The 22,859-nt window shown below is 40.7% G+C and overlaps 1 protein-coding gene across 1 annotated transcript in view; it reads right to left on the bottom strand.

Annotated features, from left to right (window-relative positions):
• Positions 1-2,029: 2,029 nt before the first annotated feature.
• Positions 2,030-22,859, bottom strand: part of LOC307198595 (uncharacterized protein) — a 298,263-nt gene continuing 277,433 nt past the window's right edge. The window contains exon 4 of the mRNA XM_079945593.1: positions 2,030-2,609. Within this exon, the coding sequence (XP_079801719.1) occupies positions 2,379-2,609 (231 nt within the window). The 3' untranslated portion in view covers positions 2,030-2,378. The remainder of the gene's footprint in view (positions 2,610-22,859) is intronic.

The following is a 22,859-nucleotide window of genomic DNA, read 5'->3' as shown; positions in this document are numbered from 1 at the left end:
ATGGAAAGTAGTGAAACAAGTAAAGTACTTATTAGCTGGAAAAATAGTACATGTGGATAGACACGCAGGTGGACTCAGAGAGAGAGAGTCGTGCCCTTGTGGTAGTTTAAATCACTTATATGGGGCATTTCTTCCAGGTCTCCTTCGGCCAATCATTTTGATTTGCCTGGTTCTGAGTCCATATTTGGTACATCTCAGGATCCTCCCTGTGTGCGTGCACATGTCTTAGCGAAGATGAATTCCAGTGAAGAAGCTTATGGGTAGGTTGACATCACTCCCCTTTTTTGACCTCCAAGTAGTTTTTTAGTCAGGAAGGTCTCCTTGACTTTGAGAATGAGAAATATGTGGTCTCTTATCTCTTATCTGGGCAGGGTTCAGCCTCTCCTATCTTCATCTTGGAGTATCAGTCCACAGGGGACAAATTCCAGCTGTTCAGCCTGGGGCCTACCTACCTCCTGCCTCAAATCCCGCCTGAGAGACATAGGCCCCAAGAAATCTTTATTGGGATGAGGAAGGGCCAAGGTCTGTCTTCTGTAGCTTCTTCAGGCTGGCAAGGGGATCGTAGACCCTACCTAGATGGGGTCACAGAACTCTTGCCCTGTCTCATTAAGTGGCCCCAGGGTGACTTCTGTTGTTATTTAGTCAGAATCTGCTGTGGGGAGTGGCTGGAGTCCCTGCATCGCCATTGTCCTGTGATGCCCTAGAGAAAACAAACTAAATAATTAGAGAAGCAAAGACTAAAGACTAGTAAAAGACTATTATAATAAGAGACTCAAGCAAGGGTAAGAATCTGGTTATAGGAGTTCAGCATATTTCTGTTAATCTCAGGCTTAAAATTTAGTATATTTCTCTTTTCTTAAAATGGAAGGTCTGAACCTGTTGGTCTCAGGCCTCCTTCCGGGACTGAAAGGTCTTAGTTGCAGATTTGTAACAATATGGAAGACAACAGAGCACTAAGAAAAATATGACATAAATCAGTACAGCTGAAAGGAGGAAGGTTATAAGAAAATGGAAACCTCCCTTCAGAAAGTTTTTAATACCTTGTGGGATCCAGGAGAACAATTAGAGAACCATATTCAATTTCCCCACCCATATAGCAAGGATTGTTGGTTAATTGTCTGCTGAAACCAGGTGGCTTGTTGTCAAATTTTGTCAATGTCGGTCTCTATCTGAGAAGAGGTATTACTATATGCGCAAGAAGAAGTGTTGGCAACTGCACATGCACCTCCTTGTTCTGCCAACAGATAATCGAGGGCCAGTGGGTTGTCAGGTACCGCCTTGGCCAGTGAATCTAGAGACTTCTGTAAATTAGTAAGAGAGTTAATGGTACTGTCAGCTATAGCAGTAAGTGTGAGACAAGTTTCAAAGGACATGTTGGTGGGCGGCTACTCCCCACAATAGTAACAAGGTATACCCAAAGAAATAGGTGTCTCCATCTGGGATGCCACCGGGTAAATCTCGAATTAATCGAGTGAACAGTTTTAATGAACCAGTCAAGTGCTTGGATTCATTTAAGGAGTGGATTGAGAAAGGAGTAGTCAAGGTTCCCAGAGTACACTGTGTGGGCATGGAGTTATTGTGTAGGCAATTAGTGGCCCATGGTTTTTTATCTACCTGGCAGGTGAAATATCCTGGTGGTGATACACAATAGACTAACTCACCCAAGATTTTAAAGCCTATGTATCCAATTCTATTGTTATGGAAATGTTCTCCAGCTACAAACCTAACACATTCCATCCACACCCATCCTGATATCTGCTTCTCCTGAGTGGACCCTTCTTTCCATTGAGTAGCAAGTTAGAGTTTGAACACAAATAGGTAACTGGAGTTCTGGCTTGGCAGGGGAGTGCGTTATAAAATGCTGGGGTGCTTTAATGTCAGTTCTTCTTTCATCCTCCCTTCAAATATGAAGTTTGACTTCATATTCTCCTTCTGTTTCTAAGGGGAGCGTTAGGCAAGAGACGTTACAATTTTCTTCAGTAGGAAAATGAACAATTCTGACTCTGTACATTACCATTCTGAGCCTTGGATCTCTGGTAGAAGACCATTTTCCCTTAGGAACTTGACTAAAATTCCTTACAGGATGGACAAGGGGGGCACTATAGTCCATGATGGACTTAGCTTGGGGTAAGCAGATCCAGCATTTTGTAAACCGAGTGGAGGAAGAAAGAGTTTGTGCAATGAGAGCCAGAGAGTTGTCTGTCCAACCTGTGGATAAGGGAAATAGGCATAGAAAAACTAAAGCAATTAGTAGCTTCATAGTTGCAACAGTCAGAGTCATATTTAAATCACCCAGCATGGGCAGAGAATTTTAGTAAATTCCAAGAGCAAAGATAAGAGCAAAGGGGACAATAATTATTTAAATCTGCCAGAGCATGTCAGTTATTCTGTAAGTCAGTTGAAGTACTGGAAGGCATAAAAGGAAGAGAAGGGCTATGGGTACTTAGCCTTGGGTCCAAGAAGTCTCTTTGTCCTTCCTGAATAAGGTCCTGGAGAGGCTCACTTGTCCACGTGGAATTTTCAGTTTGTCCTGGGTCCTCCAGGTCCTGTGGAGACTCGGAGGAAGAGGTGGATTCACAGGAATAGCTGGAATGTGAGTCTTCAGGTTCCTGTAACATATCAGTGGAGACAGGTTTAATCCTGGACAAATGAACCCAACTAGTGACTCCCTGGAGTTTAACTGCTAACTGCCACAGGGGTACTCAGCAGGACTTGGTAAGGACCCTTCCATTTGGGGAGTAGCTGGTCACCAGGGGACTCATTTTTCCAGGTCTTTAAAAGTAACTACTCTCCAGGGTTTACAACAGAGTGACTGGGAATGTCATCTGGAAAGGGCTGTACTCTGTTGCCATATTCTTATACAGCCTTCTGGACCTGGTCTAGGTTTATAACGTATTTAAGATGAGCCTGAGTTTCTAGGTCAGTTAGCATGTCCAGAATAATGAATGGCCTTCTGTATATCATTTCAAAAAGGCTTAATTTAGTGCTTGTTTTAGGGGCTGCCCTAACCCTTAAAAAGTCTATTGGCAACAAGCAATACCATGACTCTGACGTTTCCTGACAGAGTTTGCCCAAGGTTTTCTTTAGAGTATGATTAGCCTGTTCTACTTTTCCTGAAAACTGAGGTCTCCAGGATGAATGGAGGTGGTATTTAATTCCTAAAACCTGTGAAAGCTGTTGAGTGACCTTTGCTACAAACGAAGGTCCATTGTCACTCTAAAGATGACGGGGTAACCTGAATCTAGGAATAATTTATTTAGGAGCACCTTAGCCACCTCAACTGCCTTCTCTGTTCTAGTGGGGAAGACTCTACCCATCCAGCAAAGGTATCTATAAAGACTAGTAAGTATTTGAAACTGGGGAAAGAGGGCATTTGAGTGAAATCTAGTTGCCTGTCCTCTCCTGGGTAAGTCCCACATTGCTGGACTGGGCTAACAAGAGGGGGAGACTTGAAGCTTCCTCTAGGATTACAGGTGACACAAAGGGCACAGGCTCAGGTAACACTTTTAATTGTCTCCAGAAGCCCTTTCCCTGTAAAAAGTCAGAAAACAATTGTAGACACTTCATCTCTCCCCAGATGGAGAGAATCATGTTGCCCTTTAATAATTTTCCATTGGTCAGAGAGAGGTATGAGCAATTCTGATCTATGTGCCACCATACATCTGTTCCCTTGGTTCCCCCTCTGTCTCATGCCCAGTTTTCTTCAGAAGTTGAGTACCTGGGTATAATGTTAGAAGGAGTAAGGGATGGGATTAATGCCATTTCGGTTACAGGCATCAGGGCAGTTTTCTTCACTTTCCAATCTACCCTGTTGTTTCCTTGGGAAATTTGAGAAATTCCCTTTTGGTGCCTGCAGCAGTGGATGACTGCTACCTGTTTTGGTTTTTGAACTGCTCCTATGAGATGTAAAATCTCAGCCCCATATTTTATAGAGGAATTTCTTGCATTTAAAAGTCCTCTCTCTTTCCAGATAGCTGCTTGGGCATATAAAACAAGGAAGGCATATTTTGAGTCTGTGTATATATTTACAATCTTTCCTTTCCCTAGCGTTAAGTCTCAGGTTAGAGCTACCGGTTCAGCCTTTTGAGCTGAGGTGTTAGGTGGTGAAGGTTTTGCTTCTATGTTGCTATGAGCACTCATGATAGCAGCATACCCTGCCCTACTGACTCCATCTCCAAACTACTGCCATCAGTAAACCATTCTTCCTCAGGGTTTTCTATGGTCTGGTCTGTTAGATCAGAGCTACAGTCATAGACCTGGTCAAAGGTCTTGAGGTAAGAATGGGTTAGCTCTGGGCTTTTGGCAAGCATTAATGTAGCTGGGTTGAGGGTGTGGCAAGTTTTGAGGGTTAACTCTAGGCAGTCAAGGAGTAAAGCCTGGTACTTAATAAGGCAGCCTCCAGTTAGCCAATGGTGGCTTTTTATCTTTAGAATTCCTTGCCCTTGATGAGGGGTCTGGACTTCCAGAGGCTGTCCAAAGGTAAGCTTGTCAGCATCTTCCACTAATAAAGCAGTGGCAGCTACTGCCCAGAGGCAGCCAGGCCAACCTCAGGCCATAGAATCTAGTTGCTTGGGAAATAGCCTATAGTCTGAGGAACTTCCCTTAGCTTCTGTATAAGGACCCCCAGAGCTGTCCCCTGCTTTTTAGCCACTTACAAGATGAATGACTTTTTCAGATTGTGGAGACTCAGAGCAGGGGATCTGGTGAGGGCCTGCTTGATATCATTAAAAGACTTTTTTTATTCTCCATTCCAAATTAATGATTCTGTATCTGGGCCTTTAGTGGCTTCATATAGGGGTTTAGACATAAGCCCAAATTCTGGAATCCAAATTCTACAAAATCCTGCCATGCCCAAAAAGGTATGGAGATGTTTCTTTGTCTGTGGAGTGACTGGGCCTAATATAGCTTGTTTTCTTTGTCTGTGGAGTGACTGGGCCTAATATAGCTTGTTTTCTTTGTCTGTGGAGTGACTGGGCCTAATATAGCTTGTTTTCTTTGTCTGTGGAGTGACTGGGCCTAATATAGCTTGTTTTCTATCTGGAGATAACTGTCTACTTCCAGGGTTTATAATATATCCCAGATATTTAACTCATTACTTTGAGATTTGTGCCTTTGTCTGAGAGACCTTAACCCAGGGCCCCAAGGAAATTAAGGACTTCAATGGCATTCTGATCTGGGGCCTTCATGGTGGGACTATATATTAATATATCATCTACATACTGTAGAATAGCACCTTCTTTTAGGTGTATTTTCTTTAGTTCCTTTCCTAGGGCCTAGGCGAACAAGTGTGGGCTGTCCCAAAACCCCTGAGGCAATGCTGTCCAGGTATACTGTTGCATTTGGCCTGAACTGGGGTTAGTCCACTGGAAGGCAAACAGATATTGTGATGAAGAATGAACTGGGATGAAAAAAAAAGGCAACCTTGAGATTGAGCACAGTAAGACATTTGGTGTCCTCAGGGATTTGGTCTAATGTTATAAGGATTGGCCACAAGGGGATGTATAGTGACCACTGTGACATTTACTGTTCTAAGGTCTTGTACCATCCCATATTCCCCATTTGGCTTAACAACTGGAAAAATAGAAGTATTTCATGGAGACTGGCAGGGCACCAAAAGGCCATGTTTTAAGAATTTATCTGTGATGGGTTGTAAACCCTTCTTTGCTCCCAACTTTATGGGATATTGTCTCTTGTTAGGGTAGGCAGCTTCTGACCTGAGGCTAATTCTTACAGGTTGGGCATTTATGGCCCTTCAAGTGATTCCTTTGTCCCATACTGAAGGGTCCACTTTTTGTAGAATATGGCTGGGAATAGGACCTTGCTCTTCTGGCTGGTCTGTCTTAGTCAGAGTCAAGATAAGGGGCTGCTCAGGGTCTCCTAACCATAGTATGGCCCCAAGGGAGCTCGGAAAGTCTCTCCCCAGTAGTGGGGTGGGACACTCAGGTACAATTAAAAAGGCATGTGAAATCAACCACTGCTCAAATTGGCAAGTGAGAGGCCCAGTAAAGTAATGGGTGTGAGGCTTTCCATCGACACCAGTCACAATACAGTTTTTAGAGGAAAGAGGTCCAGCACAAGAAATTAGGACAGAGTAAATTGCTCCCATTATCAATTAAAAAATCAATCATTTTACCTGCCACATCAAGGACCACCCAGGGATCCTTGACGGAGATAGACATCTCATTGGGGGGTGCCACCAGAATCCGTGGGCCACCTCAGTCATCCAGCATGGCCATCTCAGGAGCAGGAGCTCCCCTTTTCTTACGGGACTGAGAGCAGTCCCTCTTCCAATGACCTGTTCTTTTGCAGGCTGGGCATGGCCCTGGGGGCTCTTTCTGGCAATCTCAGGCCCAGTGGCCAGTTGACTTGCATTTGAAGTATTCCCCCTTGTTGGTCTTACCTCTAGATGGATAGTTGAACTTTCTTGGCCCCCTTGGGTTGTCCTGAGGTTGCAAGGCATGACTAGCAGCAATGGCTATCAGTTTTGCATGAGCCCTGGCCTGTCTTTCCTCATGTTGGGTTCTCTCTTCCTCCTCAGCTTGATCACAATTATTAAGTAACCCAAAAACCATATCTAGGAGTTGGGTCATGGGGGTTTGTGGGCCTAACTGTAACTTTTGGAGTTTCTGCCTAATTTCAGGGGTGGACTGGCTGATAAACTGTTGCCCCAGCAGAGACTGACCTTTGGAAGTGGAGGAATCTATGCTGATATACTTTCTAAATCCTCCACACGCCTCCCATGAAAGAGGGCTGGATTCTCTTTTTCTTCTTGGGTCTTTTCTTTAAACTTTTCATAGTTAACTGACTTTTTGATACACTTTCTCACCCTTTCTAATATACATTGAATCATGTGCCTCCTGGTTTCCGTTCCCTCCTGGGAATTATAATTCCAAGAGGGTTTCTGATTTGGGACTGTGTCTCCACCCACAGCATAATGTTTGGGTTGGTCTCTGGCAAACTGTTTAGTGTGCCCCTGCGCTGCTGTCCAAATTCTCTGTTTTTCCTCAGGAGTACAACAAGTAGATAGGACTACTTGGACATCATTCCAAGTTAAATCATAGACCAGAGTTAGGGCATGAAACCCTTCACCAAACTTACTAGGGTCTTCAGAACATCAGCCTGGTCTCTGTTTGCATTGGGCTAAGTTGGTTAAAGAGAAGGACACATGTACTCTAATTGTCTCTTTACCATTTGCCACTTCCCTAAGAGGGCATAATTTTCCTAATCCTGGGTGATAGGAAGCTCCCCTGTGAGTTACCCAAGAGGGACTAGTCTCTCTTTCTTGGGGTAACGGAGGGTATGGAGGGACATACGGAGGTGGAGTTTGGGATTGGTCTGAGGGACTGGGAAAGGTAGGTGACTCTGGAGAAGTGGGTGGATCCAGAGAAGTAGATACTGTCAGGAGTAGGGGGAGCTTGGTTTCCCCCCTGAGAGATGGGAGAATCATCTAAAATGTCAGGAGAGTTTTCTGGTTCCCCAGGTTTTTGACTACAAGAGCCATATAGGGCAGGAGTTTGGTAAAGGATCATGAAAGCCTGAATATAGGGAACCTCAGTCCACTTTCCCATCCTGTGGCAATAAAGATCCAATTGCAGAATGATATTGTAAGTTAGAGACCAGTTTTCAGGCCATTTTTCTCTGTTCGCCAACTTATACAAAGGCCAGGCACTGTTACAGTAAAACAAGTTTTTCCTTCCTTAGCCCTTCTATTTAAAAAAAAAATCCAATTCTTAAGGATATACTCCAGAGGTATTTCTTCTGGCTTGGAGGGGGATCCTCCCATGTTGGTAACCTAAAACCAAGAAAAAGAGAGCTCTCCTAGAAATGGAATCCAGCAGCCCAGAAACATTTACCAGGAGGCTTTAACCTGAAGGCGTCAGGGCGTCCCCCAAATTCCCTTCTAACCAGATGGCCTTTCAAGTGTCCTCTACTCTCCCATCGATTCCTGACCAGCCATCTCTGGTATTCCTTGGTACCTTGCACAAGGTGTCCCCCCATAGGGCCAAGGGAGGACATTTGAACCAGGGCAGACTGGTTGCCAGGACATGCCTTAGGAGGGATCTATTGTTTATAGAGCTTATGTCCTATGATAAGTCTTCCTATGCTGGGGTGTATTCCTTGCAACTGAGCAACTACAAAGTTTATAATTCAGGCTTCTGGGGAGTGGCCAGCCCAATAGGCTGTCCGTAGCAGTGTGTAGACTGCAAAAGCCTGGAGTAAAGAGGGTCTGATAGATAGAAAAAAGAGCCCTTGGAGAAATTGGAGCTGGGTGCTATGGAAGATGGCACAGGGTTCAAGGCTTGAGGGTCAGGAGGCAGAGAAACTTTCATAGTAAAATTTGGGGCATTGAGTGAGGTGAGAGACTAGACAGCAGAAGAACCCAAAAACCTTTGCCCTATCTGTCCGGTAGCTAAAATAGAATTGGGAATCATCTGATAATTTTGTCTGACACAGGCAACGGTGAGTTTGGCAGTGGCGGGGACACAATTTAGGAATTATGTCCCAGAAATCCTTCCCTAAAACGTCACAGAGATATGAAGTGAGAATGAGACCTTGCTGTGTGAGTAAGGTAGGAAGGAAAAGCATAGTGGAGGGTTCCTTACAGGGGGATGGGGGGGTGGGGGAGAGAGAGAGACGCCTGGGGCTCCTTCACATCGGAAATCACATTTCCACCAGGTTCCACAGGACAGCGTCAGCTGTTATCCAAGCATTATTTGAATCTGCATGGCCTGGGAAATACCCATGGCACCCCCAATTTTGATGGGGAGCCATAATGCAGTGGGCGAACCGAGTTTATGCCCTGTGGGTCTTGAAACAAAAGCGAAGAGGAGAGCAAGAGAGAGAGGGCAAGAGCTAAAGTCAGGGGCCTCAAGCCACAGCTGGGAGAAGCCCACTGTTTACCTTGAATTCCCAGGTTTCGGCACCAAATGTGATCTCGGGTGGCCTCGGCCTGCAGCCACTAAAAGCAGGGTTTCAGTTCCCAGCCAGAGATTGAGGTTAGGCTGCAGCAGTGAGAGCACTGAATCCTAGCCCTCAAACCAGTGGTCAGTGACATGGAGCTGGCCCTTTGGCTTTGCAGAAAAGAATTCCCACAAAGATAGAAAAGTAGTGAAACAAGAAAAGCGTTTATTAGGAGGAAAAAGAGTACATGTGGATAGACACACAAGTAGACTCAGAGAGAGAGTCGCGCCCTTGTGGCAGTTGAAATCACTTATATGGGGCATTTCTTCCAGGTTTCCTTTGGCCAATCATTTTGATTTGCCTCGTTCTGAGTCCATATTTGGTACATCTCAGGATCCTCCCCTGTGTGCGTGCACATTTCTTAGCTAAGGTGGATTCCAGTGAAGAAACCTATGGGTAGGTTGACATCACTCCCCTTTTTGACCTCCAAGGAGCTTTTTAGTTGGGAAGGTCTCCTTGACTTGGAGAATGAGAAATATGTGGTCTCTTATCTCTTATCTGGGCAGAGCTCAGCTTCTCCTACCTTCATCTTGGAGTATCAGTCCACAGGGGACAAACTCCTGCTGCTCAGCCTGCGACCCATCTATCTCTTGCTTCAAAGATTCTTCAACCTCACCAGAAATCAGTGAAATAGTGAAGTACAAATTTAAAAAAAATTATAAGATGCTACTTTATACTCATCAAATTAACCAAGTTTAAAAGTCCAAAACTAACAATCCTCAATGAAAATAAGATGAAATGAGACTGGGGTGTAAATTGGTTCAATTACTTGGAAGAGTAATTTGGCAATATCTAATACATTTGAAGACATTCCTACCATACAATCTATCAAACCCTATATCTACCCTAAAAAAAATTCTCAGGCATAAAAAAATGTGTAAAAGATGTTTGTTACAAAGTTGCCATAATAGTAAAAATTATAGCAGGAACTAACTTATATTACAGTTAAATAGGTTAAGTTACTGTGGGCAATTCATAAATGAAATGCCATATAGCAGTTAAAATGGATGAACTAGATGTATACGTACCAACATGGATACATTTCAAAACTTTATAATGAATGAAAAATGCAGGTTGCAGATGACAATATTTATGCATATTTTAACCCATAAGACAATACTATAAATTGTTTGTGGAATTACATGTTTGTAAGAAAAAGTAGGAAAATGTGGACAAGGAATAGAAAATAATTTTAGAAGGGAAAGAGAGGAAGGAATAGAATGAGTTTGGTGCTATATCACTACTATCTTGTTATTTAAAAGCAAAAAGGCTTGAAACAAATATGTCAAACCTATCTCTAAAATCTAGGTGGCAAATACATGATGTGTGTTATAACTTGCTATACTTTCTTGGAGGTCTGAAACATTTCACAATTTATCATTAAAATCTAAGCAACATATACATATAGTATATATGGCATATTTAAGATGATAAAAAGCATGAACAGAAAAAAAAATACATGAAAATATTAACCATAGTCTAGGTAACAGTGAGGGGAAAAAATTGGTGAAATTTTCTCCTTTTTCCAAATGTTTTCCAAATTTTGTTTATTGTGCACGTTACTTCTAAGTTTTAAAAATATATTGATTTGGCTATAAAATTTAATTCATAGATTTTCTTATCTTTTAAAGGAGATGTTTTGTCTTTTTAAAGAGATAAAATAAATGACTCATACTCCTTTTGAGGCTACACATTAGTAATGAATGCCTTTAAATTTAGTATTGTAAATATTGAATTCAGTAGTTACAATAACTTAAATGAGTCAGTGTTTATTTACATAGTCAAGCCAATGCTTCTAAAATAGTTTCAGCTGCCCTTTAAACAAGAAATGTTACTGCAAGCTTGGGTCATCACAGATGTTTTCTTCCAAGTAATTGCATCCTCCTCAGTTTGTCAGTTTGTGATACCCAACCTCAAGATGTATCAGACTGGAAAATCCTTCACACTGGCAAGTGGATAACTAAAAACATGCTTTTTAGAAATAAAGTTATATTAAATGGCTCTGCTTTTTTTTGAAGTACCTGATACCTATTTACAGTGTCAGCCCTAACCTTAGGGCTTACAAAGGTAGAGCTGACACATGGGAAGTTAAGAGCTTAATGTTACACAGCTTATGACAGACAGGACCACCACTTCATCCCAGGTGTTTGATCTTCTCATGGGACACCCTGATCAAGCCACCAAACTGCTGGGAGTAACTATGACATCCCCTCAGAGTTCTAGACAATAATTCTCCTCAAAAAGCACTTACTGTGTCACATCCAAAAACTCAGAGAAAATACAGTGGAGATCCTGGAGAAGAAAAATATTAATAAATTTTTAGACTGAGATTCTGTCCTTCAAAATCTCAAATCTGAGGTTAGTGCTTTGAAGTTATTATTATAGAGCAGTAAATAACTTTTCCAGCCCAAGAGGTACATGGTCTTGGTGTTCAGCATCCTTCACAGTCCCAACCTTCACCTGTCCACTTGTAAGATCACTCCACCCTTCCTCCCTCTCTTCCTTCCTTCCTTCCTTCTTTCCTACAACAACAAAGATTTCTTGATTGCCTATTATTATTCAGGCACACTGTGATAACCTATGTGGTCCCTATCCTCACAAAGCAGATAGTCTAGATCTCTGAGGTTCAACATGGTGGCAACTAGCCACATGTGACTATTTAATTTAAATTAAGTAAAATTAAGTAAAATTTAAATTAAGTAAAATTAAGTAAAATTTAAATTTCAGCCCCTCAGTCACACTACCCACATTTCTACTACTCAATAACCTCAGTGCAGATACAGAACATTCCCATCATTACAGAATTATTGGAAGTGCTGGTCTAGAAGAAAATTAAGCAATCACAGTGCATTTTGTTAGTACTGTGATAGGGGAACTTCAGGAAGCAACAAGAGCACCAAAAAAGAGAGACAGTGATGGGAAAGGATGAAGGAATAAACAAAAATGTTTATTCCATTGACTCCATCTATATTAGAATTTCTGGCTCTCTCTCTGTCCTTCTCTCTACACCCTTCCTCTTCTCATCCTTCCTCCTCCTTGTTATTCTGGCTGAAGGGAGAGGTTCAATCCCAATAGATAAAATAAAATGCCACCCCCTCAATCCTGTCCAATCCATTCCCAAGTCTTCACCCAGTGACTAAATTCTCCAGCTTAATACTTGCTCTTTCAAAACAAAATGCTTCCAACAAAGGTTCTAGAGGAAGCTTTTTGTCCTGCGCATGACCCCATGGTCTCTAATACCAAATGACCAGGTCAGACCTGAAAAGGTAGAAGTTTATTAGCTTCTCAAAAGGGGTACTTCCTTTGAGCTCCTGTACCAATACAACAAGCTCTTCTGTCTGGCTACACAGACAATCAACTAATTATGAGATCCATTTAGTCACTGCTTTTTAAATATTCTAATCATCCCCCAAATGTCCTCAGAGCCAAGAGTTAACTCAAACACAAGTGCAGAAGAGCTAACACAAAGGAAAAGAAATAATATACAAGATCAAGTGAGATATCAGACTCTCCATGTTTTGCTTATGTAATGGCTGTTGTCATGTCCAGAATAGACATACCAGAGACAAGCATGTGATCACAGACAATCCCTGCCTGTCAGACTGGGTTTGGGAAAGCCAACTGGATAGTAAAAAGTGCATTCAAAGATATTTTTTTAAAGCAAGGTGAATTACATTCATCTCTGGATAAGCAAAGAAGGATTGACAGCACTTTGGGGGTATGTTTGCTTTTTTAAAAATATGGATAAAAGTTATTTAAACTACCAAATTCATTATTTGCATGTAAAAGCCTTCAAAGTGCTTTCATATCTTTATATCAGGAAGGTTGTGACAACTTCCCACCCCAAATCAATTATATTTATGCTTTCAATTACATAGCAAATTTTTCTCTTTTTTCAAAATATGTGAATTCTGATTTGTGTCTGAAGGATTACAAATTCAAAATTATTTTGATTGTTAGAGGAATTGTTAATACAATTAACAATTAATTGTATTAAGTAATTAATTAATTACCCCGAGTGTTTCTTGAGGTAATTATCACCTGGATATTCTCCTTTTGCCCCTCCAGGCCCTTTTCCACTCTGCTCTGGGGCCTGCCACAATGGACTCCTTTGCCCACTGGTTTCCAATTGGGTTTGGCCAAAGAGAAGCACTAAATAAGCAGGAGATGCCTGGAGAGACAAAGGAGGAAGGGAGGAAAGGAGGGAGAGCAGAGGGTGGAATCAGGGTGTTTTCTGCCAGCTCCCTCACTTCAGGCTTTGGCTGGCAGTGACTGCATTCCTCCCTCATAGGTCATGCATTGGTTTCGGTGGCCCCTCTCCCACAGAAAAGCCACATCTACAGCCACAGACCCTTCCTCTTCTGGTAAATTCTACCTCCCCTTGCTCCATTTATCTAAGGGGTGATAAAAACTCCCTGATGTTAATAGCCCCATGTGCTTTGTCATCCCCTGTTGGTTTTCCTCAACCTCCTATAAATTTGTAAATAGTCTTTTTGTTAAACTCTCCTCAACTCTCCATTTGATGGTGCTGTTTCCTGCTGAGATGCTGATGGAAACAAACCTTATTGAAGATATTTTTCTCCAAGATCTATCTGCCTCTATGGGAATGTAGCTAAAGTGAGCAAACAGTCTTGGATGGGAAGAAAACCAACCTCAGTTGTCATCTTAGATTCCTTAAAGAAAACCACTAGCTTAGTAAAAATGGACAGTAATTATTCAGGGTGCTGAACTTCCAAGAATGCAGAGATGCTCCTTTCCATGTTTCCAATGTTCTTCAACCTAATTAAGGAGTTAAAATAACTACTAAAAATATTAATCACATAGTAACCTGTTCTTAAAATGTTTACATTGACCATATCATTGCTCTCCTCCAGTAGAGTAGGTCATCAGTGGCAAATTATTTGATACAACAATTCAGAAATATATAGAGCTGTACATGCATCATCCTAGCTCCTGTTGTGTGAGCTCATCCCTTGGGTTCTGAGAACACCACTCCTGCCTTTGTTGCTCCAGACTTAAGGTGGCAGAAGCTTTATGATGTTGCTAATCTATGAGCTGTTTCAACTTCCTCTGCATTTTCAGTTCTCCCAACACCTTTGTAGTCAGTTTCCATATTAAATTTTTCCACTGAACAACCAGGTAGAGAAGAAGTTTTCATCAATGGACACTGACTGAAATATAGTTTTAAAAACTAAGTTTTTTACTTAGAATAGTGATTTTGTGGCTTTATTTAACATTGATGGTATAATAGAATAGACTGAATTGGGAGTCAAAAACTAAATTCAAGACTTAGTTCTGCCACTACAGGTTGTGTTGTAGGCAGATTTGGAGCCCATCTCTGTACCTTGTGGCCCCTTCCACTGCACTGTGTCAGCCCAACTTGTGACTGCCAGAACTTGCACATCTCTCTAACTGAGCATACTACAGGTCAGAAGTACTAAAGAAATAATTACCCCTCTATTAGTTTCCTATTGCATACATAATAAATTACCACATATTTAGTGGCTTAAAAATACTTATTGAAGTCTGAAATGGGTTTTACTGGGCTAAAATCAAGGTGTTGGCAGAGCTGCATTCCTTTCTGGAGGCTCTAGGGAAGAATCCATTTTCTTGTCTTTTCATCTTCTAGAGACTTCCCATATTCATTGGATCATGGCTCCCTTCTATCTTCAAAGCCAGTATCGCATCATCTGACTTTCTCACATGGCATCACTCTGACTCTTACTCCACTGTCACATCTCCTTCTCTGACTCTGACTCGCCTACATCTTTCTTTCACTTATAAGGACCCTTGTGATTACATTGGGCCCACTCAGATAATCCAAGAAAATATCTCTATCTCAATGTTCTTAACTCACCTGCAGAGTCCCTTTTTCCATGTAAGGTAACATGTTCCAGGAATTAGGATATGAACATCTTTGAGGGACCATTTTTCTGCCTACCACAGTCCATACTATGTCCTGGAAAAGATTCACATCTTTTTACATGCTGAATGAAGTCACTTCATCACAATATCCCCAAGGTCTCAATCAACTTAAAACTTAAAGTATCAACTTAAAGTTCAAAAGACCTCACCTAAACCTCATCAGCTCTGAAGTTCCAAATCTCATCATCTAAATGAGATATTGGTGACACTCTGTGTATGATACATCTTAGGGCAAAAGTTTTCTCCATCTGTGAACCTGTGAAACTACAAAACAAGTTATCTGCTCCCGGCATACAATGGTGGAACAGGCATAGAATAACAACTGTACACATTCCTGTTCAAAAAGGGAGAACATGTAAGAAAAAAAAAAAAAAAGAGTCATTGATGCCAAGCTGTTTCAAAAGCCAGCTAGGCTTTCTGTTTGAAGGCCTGAGAATAATCCTCTGTGGCCCTGCACTCTGAATCATTCTTCCTTTTACATGAAAGGTAGCACAGTTTTTCAGATGTGTAATTTTATTAGCCTTTATTATTGCCTACAGAATTGTGCAGGTCCAAGTGCTTTCTTTCATTTTGTCCTCTCTCTGCACGTTTTATTCCAAGCTGGCAGTATTTCTGCTGGTATAAAATTCTCAAGAATCTTGTGGATCTCCTGTGTATGTCAGTAAGATTCATTCCATTAGAAAAGTAGCTCCATTACATATCTTTCTGTGATAATCTCACCTCTATTCCTAGCTCCTTCTGAGACACATGAGGTAATTCATGAGTCTCATGTCTAATCTCTTCAAAGAGCCCTCTGTGTGACTGAATGATCTGAACTTTTCATCCTTTTAAGGCACTAACATAAGGCTGTTTAGCCACATGCTTGGCTTTCTCTCCAGAGCACACTTTCTTGTCAGTGACTTTTCTAATGGCAGCATTTTTTGCAATCTAGATAGGCTGAGAATTTTCCCAATCTCCAATCCTAGTCCTTTTTTGCTTAACATCTTTTCTTTCCACCTATCTTCTTCCTCTTGCACTTTACAATGAGCAGCAAGAAGAAACCAGGCTGCACCTTCAACATTTTTCTTGGGAATCTCTTCAGCTAATTCTCCAAATTCATCATTTACAAATTTGCTTTCTGAATAGCTTCAGAACACAATTCAGCTAAGTTTTCTGTCACTATTTCTATAAATAGTCTATGACACCTTAGGTATTTTCTGAAATTATATGCATTTTCTCAACCATTCTTATCACTTCTTTCAAGTCCTTACTAACAGACAAATTAACATCCATATTTCTAACTAAAACTGCTCAAAGCAATCTAGGCTTTTTCTACTCAAAATTCCTCCAGCTTCTGCCCACTGCTCAATTTCAAAGCCATGTCTACATACTTTTTATAGCAGCATCCCACTTCTGGTTCCAAAATCTGTATTAGTTTTCTATTGTTTCTGTAATAAATTACCACAAATTTAGTGGCTTAGCAAATGCATACTTAATACATAATTCTGGAGGCCAGAAGTCTGAAATGGGTCTCACTGGGCTAAAATCAAGGTGTTTGCAGGGCTCCATTCCTTTCTGGAGGCTTTAAGGAAGAATTCATTTTCTTGCATTTTCCACATTCTTCCCACATTCCTTGGCTCATGCCCCGCCCCCTTTTTTGAGGGGGAGTTCTCCAAAGGAAAGCAGTTTATTGGGAGGTGATCTCAGCACCTACAGTAGGAAGGAAATACCAGTAGGAAGTGGGGTTAAATGACAGGGAAGGGAAGGCAGCCATTAAAGTGCATTATGAACCAAGTTACCATTGTGGGCAACTGGGATTTAATTCTACCAAGGGAACTCTGGGACCCAGTGTAGAACACCTGCCTTAGGGTGAGTCCCCCTGAGCTGGGATATTTTTACACCAACTCCCATCAGTCATTAGACTCACAGGCATTCTTTCCACAGCATTTCTGTCCTGTTTGCATAGGTAGAAGGGCTTCAGGAGCCAAACAACAACAACAAAACACTCAGGCAATGAAATGCTGGTGCTGGTGGTTGGATGTTGACCTGGTGCACACTGAAGCAAAAGGGCAGGGGTCTGCTGACACGGCACTGACAGCAATGCTGCAGAGGGCATTGATGAAGAGTCTTGAAGATCTCCCTCCCACATTAAAGTTACCTGGGCCCAGTTTATTGATCTACATTCTTCAATTGCTAATCTGAAACAGCTCTCTAGCCAGAGTGATATACTCAATTTAGGGCACCCCCAAATACTCTGTACATGCATTCTCATTTTACTCATGCTGTCCTCTTATGTGGCAAGCAGCTCAGCACTGTGTCCTCCCCGTTATCCCCACTGTAGTCATTATTTATTGCTGCTTAACCAACCACCCCAAACTTAATGGCTTAACACAACAGCAATTTGTTCTTTTCCACAACTCTGTGAGTCAGGAATTCATGCAGGATTTGCTGGGCACTTCTTCTCCATGGAGTGTCAGCTGGGTTTATTCATGTGGAATGACCGATGTGGCCTCTTGTCTTCCAGGACTCTTTTCCTGTGGTCTGAAATCATTCAGTAACCCAGCCTGGACTTCCCCACAGCAGGTGGCTGGGCTTCCAGGGGAGGAGGTGCAAGCTGCTAGTCTTTGTATGACCTGTGCACTGCAAGTTTCCAGATGTCACTCCCATCTCATTTTTTTTTTTAATGTTTATTGGTGTATAGTTGTACTACAATGTTGTGTTAGTTTTTACTATACAGCGAAGTGGAGTTCCCTGTGCTATACAGCAGGTTCTCATTACTTATCTACTTTATACATATTAGTGTATATACGTCAATCTCAATCTCCCAATTATTACCACCCCCCCTTTCCCCCTTGGTGTCCATACATTTGTTCTCTACGTCTGTGTCTCTTTTTCTGTCATGGCCTCCTTTTATCTTCAAAGCCAGTAATAAATAGATGAGTCTTTCTCACATTGCAGTACTCCGACTCTGACACCATTGTCACATCTTCTTCTCTGACTCTAATTTTCCTGCCTCCTTCTTTCATGTATAAAGACCCTTGGGACTACACTGAGGCAACTGGATAACACAGGTTAATCTCCACATGTTGAGATCCAAAACTTAATCATCCATGGAAGGTCTATTTTTCCATGTAAGGTAACATCTTCACATGTTCCAGGGATTAAGAAGTGGACATTGTTGGGAGGGTCATTATTCCATCTACCACATCCTCATCCCAGGGTCAGCCCCTAATTAATTACTGGTATGAATTGGTATATAAATACTTCAGTACTTTGCCCCTCAGATGAGATAAATTGAGGTGCATCTTACACTGGTCCTCAGAGTTTCTCAGCAGGATTAAACTTCAGTTCAATGCAATGATGAATTAATTTATTGTTTGCCTACCTTTCTTTATTTACTTCTTCAACTGAGGTTTCCTGGGAGCATCTCTCAAATAAACTACTTGCACAAAGATAATTGTCTCAGGGTCTTCTTCTGGGAGAACCCAAACTAAGACATTGTGTGATTTGGACGGCCCACTTTTCTTCTGTATCTCAGTTTTCCTTGGAAAAAGAGGTATAATATCATCTGCCCTGATTTTCTCTCAAGGAATGTGCATGAATTAAGAAAAGAATAACAGTTATGAAAATATTTTAGAAAAATCTCAAATGAGGGAGCACAGATATATGGTATATTAATTTAAATCTATCCAACTTTTTTTCTTGATATATTGAATTGGTAAACTTCTGTCAATGCCTCTAATGCAGTGGTTCTCCACTGGAGGCAATTTTGCTCACTGAGGACATTTGGCAGTATCTGAAGACATTTTTGATTGTCACAACTCTGGTGGGGGGTAAGAAAAGTTTTGCTACTAGCATCTAGTGGGTAGAGGTCAAGGGTACTGTACATTTTACAATGCAGAAGACAGCCCTCCCCCCAGAGAGAATTATCTGGTCTAAATGTCAATAGTGCCATTATTGGGGAACCCTGCCCTTAATTCAGATGATTAAACTGATTTATGTCATTATTAGGTTTGTAAACACCAGAATTATTTTTCCACCTATTCAAAGTTTATAATTGCTCACTTCATTCTTTGAGAATAAATTTTAACCAAACCATTGGCCAGATATGCCATTATGTAAACAATCTAATATCACTCTTCATAAACACCTTATTTAGGGGGTGGCATTTGTTAATGTTTTTATCACAGAACCATAGCAAACCACATTGTAGATGAATCCCAAAGCTATTCTAACTACAACATAAAAGTCACTGTTGTAAGGCAATGGAATAGTGCAGAGTTGAAGTTGCTTAAAATACTTCCTTTCCCTTTTTCCTCAAACTATTTACTTCTAATATAGCATAAAAAAATTAAAACTAAGACATTAGTTACTAGAAAACCAGAACATCTTTACCAGTCTTTTCTTGTTTTTTATTATTATTTCCAAATCCCATTTTCATCTTCCTTCACCCTTCTTTCTCTTTGCTATATTTATTTTACTTTCTCATCTTCTCCCGTATCATTTCAACCTCACCATCTTTTCATTTTACTTTCACTTGCCTCCTTTCTCTTTTTCTTTTCCTTCCTTTCAACTTTGTTCTTGTCCTCAGAACTAAAATTCTTCTAGTTACCTGAGTGGAACTCGCAGAACTGCCATTCCCAACTACTCTGTAAACATGTAAACTTGAGCCATCTGGGCTTTTTAATGTTCCCTGTAAAGTCTGTCACTGCATCAATTGTCTGTTTTTTGTTTTTTCTTTTTAACATCTTAATTGGAATATAATTGCTTTACAATTGTGTGTTAGTTTCTGCATTAAAACAAAGTGAATCAGTTATACATATATATATGTTCCTATATCTCTTCCCTCTTGCATCTCCCTCATTCCCACCCTCCCTATCCCACCCCTCTAGGTGGTCACAAACCACCTAACTGATCTCCCTGTGCTATGCGGTTGCTTCCCACTAGCTATCTATTTTACGTTTGGTAGTGTTTATATGTCCATGCCACTCTCTCTGTCACAGCTTACCCTTCCCCCTCCCCATATCATCAAGTCCATGCTCTAGTACGTCTGTCTCTTTATTCCCATTTTACCCCTAGGTACTTCCTTCATGACCTTTTTTTTTTTTTTTTATAGATTCCATGTATATATGTGTTAGTATACAGTATTTGTTTTTCTCTTTCTGACTTACTTCACTCTGTATGACAGACTCTAGGTCCACCCACCTCACTACAAATAACTCAATGTCGTTTTTTTACGGCTGAGGAATATTCCATTGTATATATGTGCCACATCTTCTTTATCCATTCATCTGTTGATGGACATTTAGGTTGATTCCATGTCCTGGCTATTGTAAATAGAGTTGTAATGAACATTGCGGTACATGACTCTTTTTGAATTATGGTTTTCTCAGGGTATATGCCCAGTAGTGGGATTGCTGGGTCATATGGTCGTTCTATTTTTAGTTTTTTAACGAACCTCCATATTGTTCTCCATACTGGCTCTATCAACTTACATTCCCACCAACAAAGTAAGAGTGTTCCCTTTTCTCCACACCCTCTCCAGCATTTATTGTTTCTAGATTTTTTGATGATGGCCATTCTGACCAATGTGAGATGATATCTCATTGTAGTTTTGATTTGCATTTCTTTAATGATTAATGATGTTGAGCATTCTTTCATGTGTTTGTTGGCAATCACTATATCTTCTTTGGAGAAATGTCTATTTAGATCTTCTGCCCATTTTTGGATTGTGTTGTTTGTTTTTTTGTTATTGAGCTGCAACAGCTGCTTATAAATTTTGGAGATTAATCCTTTGTCAGTTGCTTCATTTGCAAATATTTTCTCCCATTCTGAGGGTTGTCTTTTGGTCTTGTTTATGGTTTCCTTTGCTGCGCAAAAGCTTTTAAGTTTCATTAGCTCCCATTTGTTTATTTTTGGTTTTATTTCCATTTCTCTAGGAGGTGGGTCAAAAAGGATATTACTGTGATTTATGTCATAGAGCGTTGTGCCTATGTTTTCCTCTAAGAGTTTGATAGTGTCTGGCCTTACATTTAGGTCTTTAATCCATTTTGAGTTTATTTATTTATTTTTTTTCTGTTCTTTGGCGCTCTTTTTTTTTTTTTTTAACATCTTTATTGGAGTATAATTGTTATAATTGTTAGTTTCAGCTTCACAACAAAATGAATCAGTTATATATATATACATATATTCCCATATCTCTTCCCGCTTGCGTCTCCCTCCCTCCCACCCTCCCTATCCCACCCCTCCAGGCGGTCACAAAGCACCGAGCTGATCTCCCTGTGCTATGCGGCTGCTTCCCACTAGCTATCTACCTTACGTTTGGTAGTGTATATATGTCCATGCCTCTTTATCGCTTTGTCACCGTTTACACTTCCCCCTCCCCATAGCCTCAAGTCCATTCTCTAGTAAGTCTGTGTCTTTATTCCTGTTTCACCCCTAGGTTTTTCATGAGTTTATTTTTGTGTATGGTGTTAGGGAGTGTTCTAATTTCATACTTTTACATGTACCTGTCCAGTTTTCCCAGCACCACTTATTAAAGAGGCTGTCTTTTCTCCACTGTATATTCTTCCCTTCTTTATCAAAGATAAGATAACTATATGTGCGTGGGTTTACCTCTGGGTTTTCTATCCTGTTCCATTGATCTATCTTTCTGTTTTTGTGCCAGTACCATACAGCCTTGATTACTGTAGCTTTGTAGTATAGTCTGAAGTCAGGGAGCCTGATTCCTCCAGCTTGATTTTTTGTTCTCAAGATTGTTTTGGCTATTCGGGGTCTTTGTGTTTCCATACAAATTCCATGTGAATTTTTTTGTTCTAGTTCTGTGAAAAATGCCAGTGGTAGTTTGACAGGGATTGCATTGAATCTGTTGATTGCTTTGGGTAGTAGAGTCATTTTCACAATGTTGATTCTTCCAATCCAAGAACATGATATATCTCTCCATCTATTTGTATCAACTTTAATTTCCTTTATCAGTGTCATAATTTTCTGCATACAGGTCTTTTGTCTCCTTAGATAGGTTTATTCCTAGATATTTTTTTCTGTTGTTGCAATGCTAAATGGGAGTGTTTTCTTAATATCACTTTCAGATTTTTCATCATTAGTGTATAAGAATGCCAGTGATTTCTGTGCATTAATTTTGTATCCTTCTACTTTACCAAATTCATTGATTACCTCTAGTAGTTTTCTGGTAGCATCTTTAGGATTCCCTATGTATAGTATATGTCATCTGCAAACAGTGACTGCTTTACTTCTTCTTTTCCAATTTGGATTCCTTTTGTTTCTTTTCTTCTCTGATTGCTGTGGCAAAAAGTTCCAAAACTATGTTGAATAAGAGTGGTGAGAGTGGGCAACCTTGTCTTGTTCCTGATCTTAGTGGAAAGGGTTTCAGTTTTTCACCATTGAGGATGATATTGGCTGTGGGTTTGTCATACATGGCCTTTATTATGTTGAGGAAATTTCCCACTATGCCTACTTTCTGGAGGGTTTTTATCATAAATGGGTGTTGAATTTTGTCAAACATTTTCTCTGCATTTATTGAGATGATCATATGGTTTTTCTCCTTCAATTTGTTAATATGGTGTATCACGTTGGTTGATTTGCATATATTGAAGAATCCTTGCATTCCGGGAATAAACCCCAATTGATCATGCTGTATGATCCTTTTAATGTGCTGTTGGATTCTGTTTGCTAGTAAGTTGTGGAGGATTTTTGCATATATATTCATCAGTGATATTGGCCTGTAGCTTTCTTTCTTTGTGACATCCTTGTCTGGTTTTGGTATCAGAGTGATGGTGGCTTCATAGAATGAGTTTGGGAGTGTTCTTCCCTCTGCTATATTTTGGAAGAGGTTGAGAAGGATAGGTGTTAGCTCTTCTCTAAATGTTTGAGAGAATTCACCTGTGAAGCCATCTGGTCCTGGGCTTTTATTTGTTGGAACATTTTTAATCACAGTTTCAATTTCAGTGCTTGTGGTTTGTCTGTTCATATTTTCT

The sequence above is a fragment of the Stenella coeruleoalba genome, assembly GCF_951394435.1.
Source record: "Stenella coeruleoalba genome assembly, chromosome: 15".
Classification (NCBI taxonomy): domain Eukaryota; kingdom Metazoa; phylum Chordata; class Mammalia; order Artiodactyla; family Delphinidae; genus Stenella; species Stenella coeruleoalba.
The sequence above is the reverse complement of the archived record's forward strand: the minus strand, read 5'-3'. Positions and strand labels throughout refer to the sequence as shown.